The 22,084-nt window shown below is 46.7% G+C and overlaps 1 protein-coding gene across 1 annotated transcript in view; it reads left to right on the forward strand.

The window, feature by feature from the left end:
• LOC141197715 (uncharacterized) overlaps positions 1-22,084 on the forward strand; it is a 200,376-nt gene that overhangs the window by 18,267 nt on the left and 160,025 nt on the right. Inside the window, 7 exon segments of the mRNA XM_073662801.1 lie at positions 2,937-3,012; positions 8,916-9,047; positions 9,177-9,356; positions 9,440-9,563; positions 9,647-9,744; positions 9,950-10,040; positions 12,501-13,374. Coding sequence (XP_073518902.1) covers positions 2,937-3,012; positions 8,916-9,047; positions 9,177-9,356; positions 9,440-9,563; positions 9,647-9,744; positions 9,950-10,040; positions 12,501-13,374 — 1,575 coding nt within the window.

Genomic DNA, 22,084 nt, shown 5'->3' on the forward strand with positions numbered 1-22,084 from the left:
GTTGGGGTACTGCTACATGCACACCCAGATATTTGGTTAACACTGCCGCCCGCTCTCCGTAGCCCGATCTCCTAGCGAGTCCAGCATCCGCCTCAACTGAGTCGGTCGATCCTCCACCATCTGGATGACAGCCCTGGGCTGTTGTCCCTCATCCATGTCTGAACTGACCTCATGTGGTTGTTCCTGGTCCCAATCGTCCAAGCGTTGCATTAGGGTTGCCCGATTGTCCTCCGGCAACCACTCTAGTTCTCAGAGCAAAGGGCTCTCAGATCCCACCTGCTGCCACCATTTGTAAAGATCTGAGGTTGTGGGTTGTAAGTAATCACCTAGGCAGGTTAACGATGCAACAATATTTTATTGATCATAGCCATGGTAATAAAGCAATTCCAGGTAAATGGCCAAAATACCGTTCTCTCAGTCCTTAAGTTCCCAATCTGGGTTCAGAAGTTCCACTGGCTTTGTATAAGGCCATACTCCCTGTTTCCCAACTTTTTGGTTGGCCCACAGATTTCGTATCTCCAGCCAGTATAGTCTGTAGCCACAGTCCATGATCCTCTATCCAGTAGCAACAGTACTTGTAAGAAATTTTAAATCCAACCGACATAATCTATAGTGGTAACATGTTTATCCACCCATCCTTCCAAATCCACGGTCTCCATCCTCTTCCTTCAATCCTTCCACCCAACTCTGACTAAAACATGTCTGTCCTTTCTTTCCCTGGGATCTGTCCCCTCCCAGGTCAGAAGTGATCACCCTCCCCCTTAAGCGTTTACTGTTAGCTAAAAACAATGAAGAATATTGTAGAAGCCTTCATCTGAAACTGCATGTAAGACCCCCTGTGGTGATGGCTCCACTGTGTCTACAATCTACACCCACATAATGAGATTATTGGCTGTTGGAACAATGGTTAGATACTCCTGAGATACAGATATCCTGAGATACAGATTAGTGGATTGCTGGACATTTTACAATTGAATCTAGTGCACATACTGACAAGTTAGCAGAACTATATAAAACATAACAAGTAAATCACTAATAAAACACAATAATAATATTGAGAAAAATGGTGGTCCGTTGCTGGAAAAATATCATAGTCTTTAGTAAGTGGGCAGCTCCTCACACATAGTAACAAACCTCATTGTTCACAGTCAAATAGAAGACTACATTCAGGGTTCTACAAATGCTTGTCTGTCCTTCTTGACCCACCAAAGAAACACACAAGTTCTAAAGTCAACAAAAACACAATAGTGTGTTTCTCTTGGCTTAACAAATCTAATCTTCTGGCTGATTAAGATTATAAGCGGTTTTGTCACAGTCACCAAAGCTCTTCTGACTCAATAATTCCGGAGTTTCAAATGAACACAAAAATTGCACCAAAAACATCCTGGCATGGGTTTCCATACGACGTGGCATGGATGAGTAGCTCTATGCAAGCCTTACATCACCAAGCGCATTGCCAAAGATCAGATGGAGAGGTGTAAATGGTAATTACACCCCTCTGTATTTTTCTAGAGGTGTAGTGACAATTTTGACTGCATGGGTGTTTTCCAGAAACAAGCAGTAATGGATGTTGCTGAGTGAAAATTGAAAATCTGCCATTGTACAGTAATGACTGTACATTCTAGTGCCCATATATTGCGCCCAGATCGTGCTTCTGGAGACTTGGACCCCATAAATTAAGTGGGCTCTCATCGCTACAAAAATGCCAACCATGTGGATGCTAAATGTGGTTTAGGCACAATTCGTCCCAGAAGAGAGGAGGCATTTGGATTTGGAAGCGCACTATCCACTGGATTTTCTTGGGGGGAGCCATATTGCTTTTCCAAAGCCTTTGTGTTACCAGTAACGTGTAAGCCCCCTATATTTCCATTAACAGATGACAGACCTGAGTGGGGACTTGCTTTATTTTGTAGATTGAGTTGAAGCTTTTGTTGGAAACATTTTACATCACATTTATCCTGTGCTCCACATTGAGCACTTATATCGTGGTTTCCATCTAAATCTCCAAATGATGTGATTCAGATGAAACCCCAAGGGATCCATTCACTATAATGAGGCAGCGGAGTTACTCTGGACTCCATCTGGCCTCTGTTCATTTGGTGTCCTTCTTTTCAGAGGTGCACAAAACTGTGGCCAACGGCACTTTTATCCACGCCTAAAAAGACAGACCCCGCCTGATTTTTGGCCAGACGGCATCCACACTGCCTCCATCTGCCTCACTATAGGGAATCTTCCGAAGGGGGTTGCGTCTGAATCACGTATTTCAGAGGTTTAACCGCACAGGTTTTTTGTTACCATTTTCGGGCACGTGATATTTTTTGATCGCTTTGTATTCCTATTTTTGGGAGGCAGAATGAACAAAAATCAGCAATTCAGGAATTTGTTTTTAGATTTTTTTATTCTTTGGGTCAGTACGATTACAGCGATACCACATTGAGTCCTATTTTTATGTTTTGCCGCTTCTACACAATAAAAACAGTTTTATAGAATACCGTAATTGTTTTTGAATCGCTCTACTCTCTATGGTGGCTTATTTTTTGCAGCAGGACAAGACATTTTTTTTTATATCTGACTTTTTCATAGTGTTTTTTTTATTCCACTTTTTTCCGGCTGTATGATAATTATTTTTCATTTTATTCCAACGTTATTTATTCTTTTTTTTATGCAGTTCACTGAAGGGATAACAGAAGGGATGACAGTTTTATAGATCAGGTTGTTCCGGAAGAAGTAATACCAAATATGTGTACTTTTTCTTTGGTTATTTTTGTTTTTACATTAATATATGTATTCATCTGTATAATATTTTTCTTTCATTTTTTTTTAAACTTTTTTTTTTAAACTTTTTTTTTATTATTATTATTATTACTACTACTACATAGTCCCCCCCCCCCCATGGGACATCAACTTTCCCTGCCCTGTTCGCTTTTACATTGCAGTATCAATGGCTGCTCCCAGCAGGAACTTACAGACCATCAAACCAGGGTGACCCCGCTGCCAACTCCTGGACAGGAGGTATGTGTTACCGAGGTGCCAAGCCTCGGTGATGTAGGACCCGGAAAAGTAGGCTCCAACATGTACAGTATAGTGCTGAGAGGTGTTTTTAATGGGCCCAGATTTGGGGTCCTGGTTTTAGGAATGGCTATATTGCTGGGAGGGACTGGCTGTTCCCTTACCTCCAGTACCAGGCCTTGGAATGACTTATTTAAGGTAGTTCATCTGCTTCATTCAGTCTTTTGTGTCTGAAAGTAGAAATAGAAACCCCTCTGGGACTTGGGCCTATTTGTGTAGATGAGTAGACCTGTGAATATTGTTTGATCTTTGACATAGGTTGAGGGCTGGACTTTATTTTGTTCGGGTGAGCCCCGCACTGACATACCTGTGCCTACTGAATGCACTGTTTATTTTCTTTTTATATTTGTGGCCATTTTGTTTAGATTCCTATGGAAGTTTATGACCTTTAATAAATCATCCTGATGCATCAAGAGACTTTGTACCTGTGTGAACGCTATCAGCTGCCTGAAAGCAAGCTAATCCCTACAAAATATATACATATTACACGATGCATCAGCGCACTGCGACTAATGAATTCATGAACTCCAATATTGCTGTAAACGTTAAAAACATAAGCTACTTTAGTCAGTGTTTTTTGATCAAATGGTGCACAAGGCTCCAGCCACGTCAAGGTGTACCGAAATATGGATGGTCCCTTACCACAATATGTCCTATGTCTCCATGTGCCGAACCAGTCTCACGTGAATGGAGAGTGAAAAGGATACCGGGCATAGCTCGCAACTAAAACCTTGTGTGAGAAGGATGGGTTGATAAGGGTGCTGAGCCCTGGAGGCATCACCCCCGCCCCCCAATATGTACTACAAAACAGAAAAAAAATAGGTCCTGTACATCTTTAGTATTAGATTAATATCACTTCATCGTGTCAGTCTACCGTTATCGAGAGTCAGTGCACCAGACACCGTAGCAGTGCGCCGAAGGAACATTTGCAAGGAGAGTATGTGCTGTTGTGTAAGGGATGTTTGCATGTATATAGGAGGCTATGTGAGGACTCACACTCTGTACAGGTGACTATGTGGGGGCTCACACTGTATATAGGGTCTATGTGGGGGTTCACATGGTACACTGCATATAGGAGGCAAGGTGGGGCTCACACTATATATAGGAGGCTACTCACACTATATAGAGGCTGTGGGGGCTCACACAGTATACTGCATATAGGAGGCAAGGTGGGGGCTCACTATATAGGAGGCTACTCACTATATAGGGGCTGTGTGTGGGCTCATTCTGTATGTAGGGGGCTGTGAGTGTGCTCATACAGCATATAGAGGGCTGTGGGCGAGCTCATACAGTGTATAGGGGGATGTCTGCATACTTAATTCCGCTCAATATTAAGTGATACAATTAACATAAATGATTATCGTTAATATTCACATTGAGCAGAATTAGTTTCAGCCTGTTGGTTCAGCCTCTACAACAGTCACAGTCTCTCATGTGGCTCCTCGGGAAAATGAATTGCCCACCCCTGTAGCGATGAGGCGACTTTTGTCTTGGATGCAATGACATCCAGAGATTAGCTTGGAGACTATATGGGCAATGCCATGAGAAGGCCTTCAAAAGTGAACGTGACACCTGTTCTATCCCTGTATTATGGTGTGAGGTGGCATAATTTAGCCAGATACCTCTTTACTTCATTCCCAGTACACTAACAGCTTAGCGTTCATTGCTTTGGTCATGGAACCAATGGTACGGCCAATTCTCTGAAGTGTCCCAGGAGCCAACAACCTAAGGCCATAATTTGCTAGTGTGACTGTGAGTAGCTTGCATGGCCTAAACGTGTTACCATGGCCTACAGCGTCTCTGGACTTGTTTCCCATTGAGCATATCTGGGATGTTATTGGACAATAATTAAACAGATTATTGATTTTCCCAAGTGCATTCAGCATGGAGAATATTCCTCCATCTGTGTAAGCTTGGCTTCTGTTGCATTCATTTTTGCAAACTCCTTGCTGGTTAACCCTCTGCTTGCTACACCATCGTTTGCGGTAAGCATCAGAAACTGATATTTACTGACTATTTACTATGCAGCATTCATCTTTGCCAACTTGTATTTTTAGAAAGCCTCAAACATGCTGGTTAATCCATCTTTTGCTGTAGCATGACGAACTGTTATTGAAGACTGTTCACATTAATTTACTATGGGTCCTGCTACCTCTATCACTGTGCTGCTTCAGACCTTAAGTCTTCTTCTACATATCTGCCCATCTGGTTCTATGGCTTCTGGTGTGTCCTGTCTTGCTTCTCTGTCGGCTATCCAGCTTCACTTGTCCACGTCCTCGATGTTTGACATGCCCTTCAGACTGCTGTGCCAACATCATGGTTTTGTGTGTCCACCCTGACCAGCAGTTTCGTTGATCCACCTCACCAGATGAGCTTAGTAGATTGGACGTTTCCAAAAGATGTTCTGGTATCACCCCTCAGAACTTGTAGACACATGATATCTATTGTTAAGAAGGAAAATGCAAGCTGTACCTTGTATAAAGCCAGAGATTAGAGTAGTCATAACCATTTAATAAAATCAGGAACTATGTCAACTGGCACTTTTAGTTCTACTACATAGATAATTGTCTCCTCTATGTCTCTTCAAAGGGGTATTTGGGTGCATCCAAATTTTTGGCAGCCCTTGCAGTCACTGCATATGCAATAACAGTATAGGAGACCCACTCTTTAATAATGGGAACAACAAAGCATAGCCGGCTGCTGGCCCTCTAACAATAGTAAGGGCTGACTGATGGCCCTGTAAAAATAGGCTTTGTGACTTTCAGAGTCCCTCCTTCATAAATGAAACAGGATGTGTCTGATGATGTGTCACACACCACATTGCCAGATAAGGTTGTAAAATGTTAAAATGACATTTACTGGTGAATGTATTTTTCACTGTTGAAAGCAATGCAAAAGTACAAAAAACGCATCAAAAATACTACATGTGAACCTAGCCCAAGATGTGGAGTAGCATTTTTTGTTTGTGGTTTTGTTTTGCCTTATATACACAAGTCATTACCCTGGAAAGAATTTTCCTTAACGTTTTTTTCCAGGGAAATCCATTTTGGTTTCGTTTTTGTATGTTTTATTGTCGGTCCATAAAAGTGGCGCAATACTCTGACCACGTTGTTGACAGCAGTGACCTGGGAGTCAGAAATGCTTCCAGGGGTCTTCCCCATGCTGTTCCCATGTCATTTCAGCACTGTTCCCATCGATTTGGCCAATTTATAGGCCCCCTCCAGACCTCCGACATTGGGCTCATTGCTCGGGTCGAGCACCCAAGCATTATGATTTGCTCGACCCGAGTATCGAGCATCCGAGCATTTTAGTACTCACTCATCACTACTGAGCACACAACTCAAAGGGTGCCAAAACTTTTGCATTGGCCCATTTTCCTTTTTGTAATTTTTTAAGTGTAAAAGATGAAAATATATACCGTATTTTTTGGACTATAAGACGCACCTAAGTTTTAGAAGAGGAAATTAAATTAAAAAAAATTTAAGCAAAAAATGTGGTCATGATGCACTTTTAAGGGGGAGGGGGTCTTCTGCTGACACTGGTATAGGGGTAATGTCTCCCAATTCTGACAATATCCCCCATCCTGGTATATATGCCTCCTCCCCCCTTTCCTTTTATATGTGGTCCCCATCCCCATCCTGGTATGCCTGGCATCCCTCATGCTTATCCTGGTATGCATGGCTCCCCTCATGCATATCCTGGTATGCATGGCACCCCTCATGCTTATCCTGGTATGCATGGCACCCCTCATGCTTATCCTGGTATGCATGGCACCCCTAATCCCTATCCTGGTATGCATGGCACCCCTAATCCCTATCCTGGTATGCATGGCACCCCTAATCCCTATCCTGGTATGCATGGCACCCCTAATCCCTATCCTGGTATGCATGGCACCCCTAATCCCTATCCTGGTATGCATGGCACCCCTCATCCCTATCCTGGTATGCATGGCACCCCTCATCCCTATCCTGGTATGCATGGCACTCCTCATCCCTATCCTGGTATGCATGGCACAGCAATCCCCATCCTGGTATGCATGGCACCCCTCATCCCTGTTCTGGTATGCATGGCACCCCTCATCCCTGTTCTGGTATGCATGGCACCCCTCATCCCTGTTCTGGTATGCATGGCACCCCTCATCCCCTATCCTGTTATGCATGGCACCCCTCATTCCCTATCCTGGTATGCATGGTACCCCTCATCCCAATCCTGGTATGCATGACACCCCTCATCCCCATCATGCTGCACATTAAAAAAAAAAATAAACACCCCTACTCACCTTTCTTCCCTCCTCCAGCGCTGCGTCCTGTCTGCCTGCACTGATCTCTCCATGTGAGCCGCGCATGACGTCACTGCCATGCGCGGCTCACAAGGAGAGATCAGCTGCCGGAAGTCACTGCTCCCCACGCCAGAACTGTGTGCGCGTGAAGCAGTGACTTCACTCTCCTTCATAGCCAGCACACAGTGGAGCCGCGCTGCGGCTCCTGCTGCTGCCGGCTATCTCCTGTGCCCGCTCATTAAAGGGCATGAATATTCAGCCCCTCCCCACTGGCATGGAGAGAGGTTGAATATTCATGCCCTTTAACAACGGGCACAGGAGATAGCCGGCAGCAGCAGGAGCCGCAGCGCGGCTACATTGTGTACCGCTAATATGGAGCTTGAATATTCAGTGCTCCCCACGCCCCATGGGCATGGGGAGCAGTGAATATTCATTTTCTTTAACCGTGGGGACAGTATAGGCTGCAGCAGGCGGCTGCTGCCTCCTGTGTCCCGCTCCTCCACCGATACCGCTCCCCCCACATCACACATAAATATACGCACCACCCCATTTTCCTCCAAAATTTTAATTTTGGAGGAAAAAAGTGCGTCTTATAGTCCAAAAAATACGGTGTGTGTGTGTGTATATATGTATATATAATTTCATCTTCAACTTGCTTAACTGTTCACAATAACAGGAATTTTGACCAGGGGCGTCAAAACTTTTACACGTCACTGTAAGTGGAGGATACTCTCGCTCTTTTTCCCCATATAAGTGGAGTATACTCTACCTGTTTTCCTCAGATAAGAGGAGGAAAAGCGAGAGTATCCTGAGAGGACTGACATCTGTTCTGCTTCCTCTTTCCCTCCCTTCTTTTGCCTCTTCCATTGCCTGTCTCACTCCTGGGGGTTGATGGGAGATGTAGTTCTGTCCCCTGCAGGTTTATATATTTCCCTCCACTGAATGACTCCGGGTCACATCTGGTCTGCTGGTATAAAAGGCTCGGTACTGTTATATATACTCCTCCCCTGATCACATGACTGTGACCTCATCACAGGTCCTGTGTGCACAGAACAGCCATGTATGTGGTGTGCGGCTCTGCAGGTGAAGGTACGTGGAGATTCCCCATTAAACCCCTCAGTGTTGACTATTGCCTTTTTCCTCAGATGTAGCTATATGAGGTCTTGTTTTTATTTGTAGGACGAGCTTTATTTTTCTAAAGTGACTTATTTATTAAGTTGATTTTAATACATACGGAGCTACTGTTTCCTCTCCGGCCCACTATCTGACCGGTAGAGGGCCGGTAGTCCATCCAAGACAGGCATAATAGTGATGATCTATCCAGTGATCAGTCATCAGCATGCGCGTTCCGAATATTTCCTTCAACTTTTATAAAATTTTTATAGTAAAATCTTTATAAGGGGATTTCATGATCTGATCTGCTGTATACTCAGTACTTTAATCTTATTAGGACAGATATAAAGTCTTAGCTCTCTATCATCATATACCCCAATATCTCCAGTGATTGTATTATTACATAGAATTATTGATGACGTTACATCTTCTCATCTTCTTCTCATTCAGGTCTCTACAATATCGGATCCTCTCAGTGAAGATCTTCTATAGAAGAGAATTTTACTCGATGAATAGGGAGCGAGACAAGATGGCGGAGAGGATATTCCACCTCACCCTAGAGATCCTCTTCCGGCTTACTGGAGAGGTGAGAGATTCTGATGACGTCACATTACATCATTCTTATCTATGGGAATAACAGATGGACAGAACTGGAGAGGTGAGGACTCTGGAAATGTCTGGAGGGAGATTTATTAATGTGTCTCTCCATAACCAGGATTACACAGTAGTGAAGAAGACCTCTAGAGAGCGCTGTCAGGACCCGGTGTCTGAGGGATGGGAAAGACCCCTCAGCCCAATCACAGGACCTCCACCTCACCCCCTGATACATGAGGACATCAATGACCAGAAGATCCTAGAACTCACCTACAAGATGATTGAGCTGCTGACTGGAGAGGTGACACTGCTGGGAATGCTGGGACATTATACAGTAATGCTATGAAGGGATCGCGGGGATGACGGTATCATTGTATGTGTCAGGTTCCTATAAGATGTCAGGATGTCGCTGTCTATTTCTCCATGAAGGAGTGGGAGTATTTAGAAGGACATAAAGATCTGTACAAGGACGTCATGATGGAGGTTCCCCAGCCCCTCACATCACCAGGTAATAGAGAGGACTAAATACACACGGCCTATAATTATCTGTATGTAAAGAATGAATTCAGTCCCTGTATGTGTTTCCTCCAGATCTATCCAGTAAGAGGACAACACCAGAGAGATGTCCCCGTCCTCTTCTTCCACAGGACTGTAAACAAGAAGATCCTAATGTTCCTCAGGATCATCAGGTAGATGGAGAGAAGGTGTCATGACTCATGAGATCTCCCCTATGATGTGTAGACGGCTGTGAAGGTCTTGTGCTCAGTCTTGTTTTATCCACCAGTATTATATGTTTTATACTTGTGTAATGAGAACGGTGGAGATGGCAGGATTAGAGCTGATCATAGATGGGACTTCTCCATCTGTCTGTGACTTTTACAATATTTGTTTCAGGGTGAAGATCTGACCCATATTAATACTACAGAGACATATGTGAGGGGTGATGAGCGGTGTAAAGAGGAGATTCCTACATATGACCGCCCAGGTGAGTACTGACCACTGGATACAGAGAAGTCATGGATTCAGTGGTTGCTGTAATTACATGTTTGTTTGTTTTTAGGATATGTTACACAGTTTTTAATATGGATTTGACGTGTAAACCAAAAATATGCACTTTTTCTGTTAATTAACGCATTTTAGTACTAACGTTTTAATGCTCGAATTGAAATAAAGCTTTTTTTTTTTTAACTTCTAGAAATCCATCGGGTTACAAATTTTAACGTAGATATGGAACTTCAGGTCAAGCAGTGATGATAGACTGAGCCGGGTCATACGTAGAAATCGGGCAGCTGGACATCTAAGCGTTGGATTGTTCCTGACCTGATTATTCGATTCTGAGAGGGTAGCAGCAATTGTGTAGACCAATCAAGGGATAATTTAGAAGTAGAGTAGGGTAAAAAGCAGGGTCAGAACCTAGTAGCTACAGTCTCTATCTAAACTAATAACTGACCACGACAGATTGGCTAAAAGGACGCGTAAAAAGACGGACTTGGTGACCCTGTGCATTACGTGTAGTGTGTCCTCCAGCACCACTATGGACTCTATTGTGAAGGGTGGTTAAAAACGTGATGGCACAAAAGTGCGCCAACATAAGGTTAATTATTTAAACGCGTTTCCAGGTTTTCAAACCTCTTCATCAGGAGCAAGCCACAGTGATGATGTGATTTGGTCCTGATGAAGAGGTTTCAAAACCTTGAAACGCGTTGACATAAACCGCATTCATGTATCACCTTCGTGTGTGATCTTCTCTTTGAACCCTGGGCAGCGTTGACTCTGAACCACCGTATTCCTCAATTATTGCAACGTATCTCCTTGGTTGGTCCTCCTGCAGCCTTTACATGCTTTTATAGGAGTGGAAAGTTGAGAGAGGAAAAACTTGGTGGCCCAATGTTGTAACCAATTAGCCTCTGCTTTAAGGTCTACTGTTGCCGCCAGTGATCTATATTATACATATATAGAGGAACATTCAATACAATATAGAAATTAAAAAATACACTTTATTACATCATAATTTGAAACATCTGATTAAAAATAGAAACCATAAAAACTAGGTAAGACGGATATATTTATGCGCGAAGTATCTTGTTTTTTTTTCTATTTTCTAGAGCAGTAAAGCAATTCCTATTTCATGTTTGCATGCTATAGCGTTACAGAGTGCAGCTTTATTTGTTAGTTATATATGGAGGCGGCCACTCTTATTATGCTCCTGTTCACACCTGGTCTCTATTTGGAAGTGTCGGTCAGTCTTTGATATTTGTATACATAGGCTCTCTGACCTAGCACTCCACTCATCAGCCTATGGTGGTTTTAAGCACAGCAGGATCCAACCTACCCAAATCAATGTAGGCCATCAGCCTAGGAGAGGATTCACATTAGGTTAGGCTTCCAGCAAAGAGAATCGCCTTGTCGTGGCTACTGGGCATGTAGGAATTGGCCAATTTATTCGCTAAGTATCTTCGTTTTTTCCTATTTTCTAAAGCAGTGAAGCAATTCCAATTTCATATATTTCATGTTTGCATGCTATAGCACTATAAAGTGCAACTTTGTTAGTTGGAGATGGCTCTTAGTATGCACCTGTTCACACCTGGTCTCTGTTTGGAAGTAATGGTCAGCCTTTGATATTTGGATAAATAAAAAAAAGGATAGGACACCTAAGCATACAGTCTTAAAGAAGCACCTCCATTAACATTTTTATTAGCTAAACTTGGGTAAATGTATGTGAAGTATAGGTGTAGGTGCATTAATCTACCCACTGATCGCCATCTTCTCCAGTTTCCAACTCTGCTCCAGTCCTCTTCTGGATCACATGACAGCTATTCTGACTTGCTGGCTCACGATGGGTTTCTGTGTGTGCCAGAAGTTGCTTTTACAATGTCTATGGAACTTCATTCTGCAGGTCCATAGACATGGATTTATGCTATAATTTGTATAGAAATACAGTACAGACCAAAAGTTTGGACACACCTTCTCATTTAAAGATTTTTCTGTATTTTCATGACTATGAAAATTGTACATTCACACTGAAGGCATCAAAACTATGAATTAACACATGTGGAATTATATACTTAACAAAAAAGTGTGAAACAACTGAAAATATGTCTTATATTCTAGCTTTGCAAGAGTGTGCAAAGCAGTCATCAAAGCAAAAGGTGGCTACTTTGAAGAACCTAGAATATAAGACATATTTTCAGTTGTTTCACACTTTTTTGTTAAGTATATAATTCCACATGTGTTAATTCATAGTTTTGATGCCTTCAGTGTGAATGTACAATTTTCAAAGTCATGAAAATACAGAAAAATCTTTAAATGAGAAGGTGTGTCCAAACTTTTGGTCTGTACTGTATGTATAAAAAAAAAGTTCTAAAATCTATAATAATAATAAGTAATCTATTATAATATCAAATCAAGGCACTGTTATTTAAAAATAATAAAATCTTGTTTTCAGATTTTAAAGCAGATGATCATGGTATCACACCAGAACTAGATGAAGAGCATGACAGTATCCAAGATATGCCTTCACCCCTTCAGAGTGATAATCTATCATCTCACCCTGTTCAAGAAGTCCAATCTTCTGATTCATCGCAGACTGTTAAACAAAATAGAAGCCACCAATGGGATGTTGAACGTCAAATTGTTCACACAGGGGAGAAGACATACTCCTGTTCAGAATGTGTCAAATGTTATAGCATTAAATCAAATCTTGTTAGGCATCAGAGAATTCACACAGGGGAGAAACCATTTTCGTGTTCCAAATGTGGGAGATTTTTTAACCAAAGATCAGATCTTATTTCACATGAGAGAACTCACATAGTGGAGAAACCATTTTCATGTTCAGAATGTGGGAAATGTTTTAAATGGAAATCCGTTTTAGTTAGACATGTGAGAGTCCACACTGGGGAGAAGCCATATTCTTGTTTAGAGTGTGATAAATGTTTTAACCATAAATCATGTCTTCTTACACATCAGAGAATTCACACAGGGGAGAAGTCATTTCCATGTTCAGAATGTGGGAAATATTTTTCAGAGAAATGCCATCTTATTAGACACCAGAGAATTCACACAGGGGAGAAGCCATTTTCATGTTCAGAATGTGGGAAATGTTTCATGGTTAAATCAACACTTGTTAGACATCAGAGAAGTCACACAGGGGAGAAGCCATTTTCATGTTCAGAGTGTGGGAAATGTTTTACAGAGAAATCAAGTCTTGTTACACATCAGAGAAGCCACACAGGGGTGAATCCATTTTCATGTTCCGAATGTGGGAAATATTTTACTCACAAATCACATCTTTTTCAACATCAAATAATTCATACGAGGGAGTAACAATTTTCCTGTTAATTTATTGACAAATTGGACAAGGAAATTGGAAATCTAAGCGTCTACAAAAGTAAGAGAAACCAGTCGGCACTAAATGATAATCATGAAATAGAAGTGAGTGAATTTCCTAAAATCCGATTCAGACTTGACGACAAATGTGCTCTGGAGTGTCAATTAGACTAGATAAATGTACAGAACAAGAATTGTATACATTTGCATTGAGTATTTATTATTTTTGTTATAAGATATCATCTAAGCCTTTTTTTCGAAACCATTGACCATCCTCGTTGTGACCAGCTTCTGAGGTAGATAATGGTTCTCATGGAAAAGAAGTCTTTTTTTTCTCCAAAGTGTACCAGGAGCCATTTTTCAATATGACCTCTCAAGGTCGCATATTGCCCGTGCTACTGTGAGCAGCCTGCGTAGCCTAAATGTGCTCCCATGGCTGCAGCGTCTCTGGACTTGTCTCCCATCAAGAGCATTTGGGACATCTTTCGTCTGTAATTTATAAAGGGAGCTGCCAGCAATGGATCTTGATGATTTGCCCAGGTGCATTCAGTGTAGCAGAACATTCCTCAATAAACTTATTGATCGCAGACAAAGCTGCAAGTGCCGGGATTTCTGCACGTGGCGCTCATACTCCATACTGAATAAATCAAGATGTATTTCATGCACTAAAATACAATTTAATTAATTAAAAATCATACAATGTGATTTTCTGTTTTTTATTTTTAGATTCTGTCTCTCAGAGGTGAAGTGTACCTACGATAAAAATTACAGACCTCTCCATTCTTGCAAAATCGGCAGTGTAACAAATACTTATTTTCCCCTCTGTAGCAGGGTTAGGTTATAAAAAAAATAACCCAAGCTCTAAACATCTCACGGAACACTGTTCAATCCATTATACAAGAATGAAAGGCGTATGGCACAACAGCAAACCTACCAAGACTTGACCATCCACCTAAACTGACATCCCAAGCAAGTGCACTAATTACAGAAGCAGCCAAGAGGCCCATTGTCACTGCAGAGATCCACAGCTCAGGTGGGCGAATCTGTACACAGGACAACTATAAGTCGAATACTCCACAAATCTGGCCTTTATGGAAGAGTAGTAAAAGAAAGATATTTTTGAAAGCAAGCCATGTAAGGAACACAGCAAGCATGTGAAAGAAGGTGATATGGTCAGATGAGGCCAAAGTAGAACTTTATGGACTAACTGCAAAATGTTAAATGAGGCAGAAAAGTAACACTGCACATCACCCTCAAGACACCATCCCAACCGTCAAACATTGTGGTGGCAGCATTATAATGTGCGTAGGCTTTTCTTCAGCAGGGACAGGAAAGCTAGTCAGAGTTGATGCTAAGATGGATGGAGCTAAATTTGAGGAAAACCTGTTAGAGGCTGCAAAAGACTTGAGACTGGGGCGTAAGTTTACCTTCCAGCAGGACAACGATCCTAAACATCCTGCCAGAGCTACAATGGAGGATTTCGATCAAAGCATATTCATGTGTGTGAATGACCCAGTCACTGTCCAGACTGAAATCACATTGAGAATCTCTGGCAAGACATGAAAATGGCTGATCACAGACGTCTCTATCCAATCTCGCTGAGTGAGAGTGAGTGTGCAAAGAAGAAGGGGCAAAAATGTCACTTCTAGATGTGCAAAGCTGGAGAGACAGAGCACCTTCTTCCACATGCTTGCTGTGTTCCCTACATGGTTTGCTTTCAAAAATGTCTTTCTTTTACGATTCTTCCATAAAGGCCATATTTGTGGAGTATTTGACTCATAGTTGTCCTGTGTACAGATTCTCCCACCTGAGCTGTGGATCTCTGCAGTGACAATGGGCCTCTTCGCTGCTTCTCTAATTAGTGCACTTGCTTGGGATGTCCGTTTAGGTGGATGGTCAAGTCTTGGTAGGTTTGCAGTTGTGCCATACGCCTTCCATTTTTGGATGATGGATTGAACAGTGTTCCGTGAGATGTATTGTTCAGACCTTGGGCTATTTTTTTTATAACCTAACCCTGCTACAGAGGGGAAAATAAGTATTTGTTACACTGACGATTTTGCAAGATTTCCCACCTACAAAGAATGGAGAGGTGTGTAATTTTTATCGTACTGTGGTAGATCGCTTACTCAGCTACACACTGTTACGGATCCAGGTGGTGGAACCAGGCGGGAGTTGACTGTCCGCAGATAGGACAGGATAGTATCCTGTTGGGATCTCTGGCGAGCGACTTCCTGGTACAAGTCTGAGAGCGAAGGAGCCTGGGAACCACCGGATTCCATGGCCTGTGCAAACTGTTACGGATCCGGGTGGTGGAACCTCTGTGCTGTGATGCAAGAAGGGACCAGAGGGGCGTAACTAAGTGCCTACCCGGACCGACCCTGGCCACACGGCGGCTTAGTCGACTCCATGAACCAAGGAGGGATCGGGAAGGTGAGCCAGGTGCCACTCTGGGACCGACCTTGTGTGAGAGCAGGCGACTCCCACGGGTCTGATGGCTGAAGCTGACAGGCACAGCAGATGAGCACGGCTGGTAGACAGGCAGATGATGCGGGTAGGCAAACAGGAGGGCACGGCTGATAGGCGGGCACGGCTGGCAGACAGGCGGGCATGGCTGATAGACAGGCTGGCGTGCACAGGAACCTGAGGGCTGAGGAGAGGAGAGTGTTAGCACACAAACAATAACCTTGCACAGGCACCTCCATTTTGGAGGAGGTGCTTTATATAGGAGCAGTCCTCCAGCCATTGGCCGGGGACTCTTTAGGATGGCGCGCATGGCCCCTTTAAGAGGGAGGGAGCACGCGCCCCCTATGTACAGTGTCCAGGAAACTGCGCATGGTGCGCGCACCCAGGGCAGAAGCAGTAGGGGAGCTGGAGGACGCCGGACCGGAACTGCGGCAGTGAGGGGATCGGGGTCTCTGCCCGGCAGGAGGCAGAGATGCCGACGCGACAGTACAATCCCCCCCTTTACGCCCCTCTTCTTTAAGCCCGCAAGAAATTTTTCTACAAGACTAGGGGCATGAATGTTCTCCCTGGGCAGCCAAGACCTCTCCTCAGGACTTAACCCCTTCCAATCCACAAGAAAGAAAGTCTTTCCTCTTACCCTCTTAATGGCCAAAATGTTCTCTACCTCAAAGACGTCCTCAGCGGAGACTGGCGTTGGAGTGGTACCGGGATAGTCAGAGAAAGGATTAAGGACAACCGGCTTGAGGAGAGACACGTGAAAGGAGTTGGGGATCCGTAAGGAGGCCCGGAGTTTCAGCTTGTATGCCACTGGATTTATTTGGTTCAGAATCTCGGAAGGACTGATGAACCGCAGGCCCAACTTTGTATGATGGTATCTTGAGACGGACATATTTGGAGGAAAGCCAGACCTTGTCTCCCGGATGCAACAGAGGCGGATCCTGACGTCTCTTATCAGCATGCTTCTTCATCTGCTCAGAGGAGTGAAGAAGCGCAGATCTAGTGTCTTCCCAAATCACCGAAAATTCACTGACTAGAGACTCTGCGAAAGGATTTTCCACTGAAAAGGAGACTGGAAACGGAATCCATAAACCACAAAAAACAGAGACTTAGAGGACTCACTCACATGGTTGTTATAAGAAAACTCTGCCCAAGGCAGGAGTTCTACCCAATCGCTATGGTGAGCGTTGACAACGTGCCGAAGAAAACAGGTAAGGATCTGATTGATACGTTCCACTTGACCATTGGACTGAGGATGATAGGCCAAAGAAAAGTCCAAACAGACATCCAGCAACTTGCACGTGGCTCTCCAGAAGTGAGAAGTGAACTGAACTCCTCGGTCCAAGACAATGTGGAGGGGTAAGGCGTTGAGACGGAAGATGTGACTGATGAAGTCCTTAGCCAGCACAGGTGCAGACGGAAAACCAGGCAGAGGGATGAAGTGAGCCATCTTGGAGAAGCGGTCAGCGACCACCCAAATGACAGTACAACCGGCCGATACAGGAAGATCTGTGATGAAATCCATTGCAATATGTTGCCACGGAGCGGAAGGCACGGGAAGAGGAAGAAGACGATGGGCTGGAAGGTGCCTAGGTATTTTGTTACGGGCACAAGAGGAACAAGCCGCGACAAAATCCGCAACATCCTTGCGCAGGGTGGGCCACCAATATTGTCGGGCAATGAGCAGAAGCGTCTTCCTCTGGCCGGCATGACCAGCCAGTTTGGACGAATGACCCCAGAGTAAGACCCTCTTCCGATCCTGATCCGCTACAAAGGTCTTACCAGGAGGTAGATGACACAGGTCAAACGGAGCAACAGTCATTATTCTGGAGGGGTCAATGATGTGTAGAGGCTCCTCCTCTTGGTCGGTAGACAGGAAAGAGCGGGATAGAGCGTCGGCTTTAATGTTCTTGTCTGCCGGGCGGTAATGGAGAGTGAAGCAAAATCGAACAAAGAACAAAGACCATCTGGCCTGACGTGGATTTAGTCTTTGGGCGGTCTGCAAGTACACAAGGTTTTTATGGTCAGTGTAGATGACCACCGGGTGCAGAGCTCCCTCAAGCAAGTAGCGCCACTCCTCCAGCGCTAATTTGATGGCCAGCAGTTCTCCATCTCCTATGGAGTGTAACATACCTGGCGGCATCCTTGCATAGTGGTCCATCTCCCACTGTGCAAGAGCGCGCACTTGATCTCCAGTCCAGACTGCCACTCTGGCTTCTTTCCATGTTGTCTGCTTTGCTTTGCTCTTGCTGTTTAGGGCGACGCCCGCTGAACTTCCTGTTTCTTGTAGCTGCTGCTGACACTCCCCTGATGCGTCCTCAGCCTATTGCTGTCTGTCACCTGGTATTTAACCCAGCTCCTCCTTGGAATCCTTGCCTGAGCATCTTGTTCTGTCAGTTGGCGTCTTGTCACTGATGTGCCAGGTCCTGTCTGTTTCCTGCCTTGCGGTATCAGTTCCCGTGTCTGAACTGTGTCCTGTCTGTGTACTCTAGCCAGCTGTCTGTCTGCCTTCCTGAGGCTGTATTTCCAGGCCGGTCAGAACACGCTCCTAGCCTGTTCGTCTCGCCCTCTGGGGGCCGCATACCCAGACTCGCTCCTGTATTTGTTGCAGTACAGTTCCTGTCTGAACTGTCTCCTAGCTTCCTACCTGTTTTGTCTTTATGTCCGTTTGTTCCCTTTTTCTGCAGTGTCTGAACCAGCACTTGGCTTTACCTAGGCTCGTTCCTGCATTTTGTTGCAGTAACTGTTCTTGTCTGAACTGTCTCCTAGCTTCTTACCTGTTTTGTCTTTATGTCCGTTTGTTCCCTTTTTCTGCAGTGTCTGAACCAGCACTTGGCTTTACCTAGGCTCGTTCTTGCATTTTGTTGCAGTAACTGTTCTTGTCTGAACTGTCTCCTAGCTTCTTACCTGTTTTGTCTTTATGTCCGTTTGCTCCCTTTTTCTGTAGTCTGAACCTGCACCTAACTTCTACTCATTGTCATTGTACTTCCGTTTGTGAGTTGGAGTCCTTTCGCTACTTCTTTGCAAGTACCTTGTGTGTATCTGGTTCTCCCTTTCTTTTCCAGTCTGTTCCGTATGAACGGAGCTCTGTCCCCTTTGCTTTGTCTTTGTTTACCTCTTCGGCGATTTATCTCAGCCCTGTCCACCGCGTCTGCGGTTTCGCTCTGCTCAGCCTTGTCCACCGCGTCTGCGGTTTCGCTCTGCTCAGCCTTGTCCACCGCGTCTGCGGTTTCGCTCTGCTCAGCCTTGTCCACCGCGTCTGCGGTTTCGCTCTGCCCAGCCTTGTCCACCGCGTCTGCGGTCTCGCTCTGCTCAGCCTTGTCCACCGCGTCTGCGGTCTCGCTCTGCTCAGCCTTGTCCACCGCGTCTGCGGTTTCGCTCTGCTCAGCCCTGTCCACCGCGTCTGCGGTTTCGCTCTGCTCAGCCCTGTCCACCGTGTCTGCGGTTTCGCTCTGCTCAGCCTTGTCCACCGCGTCTGCGGTTTTCTCTGCTCAGCCCTGTCCACCGCGTCTGCGGTTTCGCTCTGCTCAGCCTTGTCCACCGCGTCTGCGGTTTTCTCTGCTCAGCCCTGTCCACCGCGTCTGCGGTTTCGCTCTGCTCAGCCCTGTCCACCGCGTCTGCGGTTTCGCTCTGCTCAGCCCTGTCCACCGCGTCTGCGGTTTCGCTCTGCTCAGCCTTGTCCACCGCGTCTGCGGTTTCGCTCTGCTCAGCCTTGTCCACCGCGTCTGCGGTTTCGCTCTGCTCAGCCTTGTCCACCGCGTCTGCGGTTTCGCTCTGCTCAGCCCTGTCCACCGCGTCTGCGGTTTCGCTCTGCTCAGCCCTGTCCACCGCGTCTGCGGTTTCGCTCTGCTCAGCCTTGTCCACCGCGTCTGCGGTTTTCTCTGCTCAGCCCTGTCCACCGCGTCTGCGGTTTCGCTCTGCTCAGCCCTGTCCACCGCGTCTGCGGTTTCGCTCTGCTCAGCCTTGTCCACCGCGTCTGCGGTTTTCTCTGCTCAGCCCTGTCCACCGCGTCTGCGGTTTCGCTCTGCTCAGCCCTGTCCACCGCGTCTGCGGTTTCGCTCTGCTCAGCCCTGTCCACCGCGTCTGCGGTTTCGCTCTGCTCAGCCCTGTCCACCGCGTCTGCGGTTTCGCTCTGCTCAGCCCTGTCCACCGCGTCTGCGGTTTCGCTCTGCTCAGCCCTGTCCACCGCGTCTGCGGTTTCGCTCTGCTCAGCCCTGTCCACCGCGTCTGCGGTTTCGCTCTGCTCAGCCCTGTCCACCGCGTCTGCGGTTTCGCTCTGCTCAGCCCTGTCCACCGCGTCTGCGGTTTCGCTCTGCTCAGCCCTGTCCACCGCGTCTGCGGTTTCGCTCTGCTCAGCCCTGTCCACCGCGTCTGCGGTTTCGCTCTGCTCAGCCCTGTCCACCGCGTCTGCGGTTTCGCTCTGCTCAGCCCTGTCCACCGCGTCTGCGGTTTCGCTCTGCTCAGCCCTGTCCACCGCGTCTGCGGTTTCGCTCTGCTCAGCCCTGTCCACCGCGTCTGCGGTTTCGCTCTGCTCAGCCCTGTCCACCGCGTCTGCGGTTTCGCTCTGCTCAGCCTTGTCCACCGCGTCTGCGGTTTTCTCTGCTCAGCCCTGTCCACCGCGTCTGCGGTTTCGCTCTGCTCAGCCCTGTCCACCGCGTCTGCGGTTTCGCTCTGCTCAGCCTTGTCCACCGCGTCTGCGGTTTTCTCTGCTCAGCCCTGTCCACCGCGTCTGCGGTTTCGCTCTGCTCAGCCCTGTCCACCGCGTCTGCGGTTTCGCTCTGCTCAGCCCTGTCCACCGCGTCTGCGGTTTCGCTCTGCTCAGCCCTGTCCACCGCGTCTGCGGTTTCGCTCTGCTCAGCCCTGTCCACCGCGTCTGCGGTTTCGCTCTGCTCAGCCCTGTCCACCGCGTCTGCGGTTTCGCTCTGCTCAGCCCTGTCCACCGCGTCTGCGGTTTCGCTCTGCTCAGCCCTGTCCACCGCGTCTGCGGTTTCGCTCTGCTCAGCCCTGTCCACCGCGTCTGCGGTTTCCTCTGCTCAGCCTTGTCCACCGCGTCTGCGGTTTCGCTCTGCTCAGCCTTGTCCACCGCATCTGCGGTTTTCTCTGCTCAGCCCTGTCCACCGCGTCTGCGGTTTCGCTCTGCTCAGCCCTGTCCACCGCGTCTGCGGTTTCGCTCTGCTCAGCCCTGTCCACCGCGTCTGCGGTTTCGCTCTGCTCAGCCCTGTCCACCGCGTCTGCGGTTTCGCTCTGCTCAGCCCTGTCCACCGCGTCTGCGGTTTCGCTCTGCTCAGCCCTGTCCACCGCGTCTGCGGTTTCGCTCTGCTCAGCCCTGTCCACCGCGTCTGCGGTTTCGCTCTGCTCAGCCCTGTCCACCGCGTCTGCGGTTTCGCTCTGCTCAGCCCTGTCCACCGCGTCTGCGGTTTCGCTCTGCTCAGCCCTGTCCACCGCGTCTGCGGTTTCGCTCTGCTCAGCCCTGTCCACCGCGTCTGCGGTTTCGCTCTGCTCAGCCCTGTCCACCGCGTCTGCGGTTTCGCTCTGCTCAGCCCTGTCCACCGCGTCTGCGGTTTCACTTTACTCTGTTTTATTACCGCATCTGCGGCTCTGAACTCGTCTCCCAGTCTGTACTGGACCCTACCCAGCTTGCGCTCTAGCCTGCCTGTTCCTGTATTCCCCGGTGTGGGTCAACAGCCGTGTCCGGAGTCTGACCTGGAGTAGACCCTGGTCCCTCTGCTCGGTGCACTGGCGTCGTATGCCGTCGTGCGACCTTGGTCGGATCGAGCAGATACTTAGTTACGCCCCTCCAGGCACTCTCCGGTTCATGGCACAGTGGAACCACTAAACACGTACACGCCAGTCAGTCCGGGCGTGTGCATTACATGGAGTAATTGTGCTCGGATGAAGAAAAGAGTTTGGAGAAGAAGCCGCAGGTCACCATTCACCCAGACGAGGATTTCTGGGTGAGCACTGCTCCAGCCCCGGAGGAAAAGGCATCAACCTCCAGGCAGAACTGTTTATTGCAATCAGGACGATGTAGCACTGGAGCGGAGGTGAAGGCTTGCTTAAGAGAGACAAAAGCATCTTCCACCTCGGAAGTCCATTCTCTGGGATTTGCTCCTTTTACGGGTGAGAGCAGAGATAGGAGCAGTCTGGGAGGAGAAATGAGGAATGAAGAGGCAGTAATAATTAGCGAATCCCAGAAACCACTGAATAGCCTTCAACCCCTCAGGTAGGGGCCACTTAAAGACG

Source organism: Phyllobates terribilis, unplaced genomic scaffold (genome assembly GCF_046119375.1).
Source record: "Phyllobates terribilis strain yellow unplaced genomic scaffold, ASM4611937v1 Scaffold_86__1_contigs__length_6382490, whole genome shotgun sequence".
NCBI lineage: Eukaryota > Metazoa > Chordata > Amphibia > Anura > Dendrobatidae > Phyllobates > Phyllobates terribilis.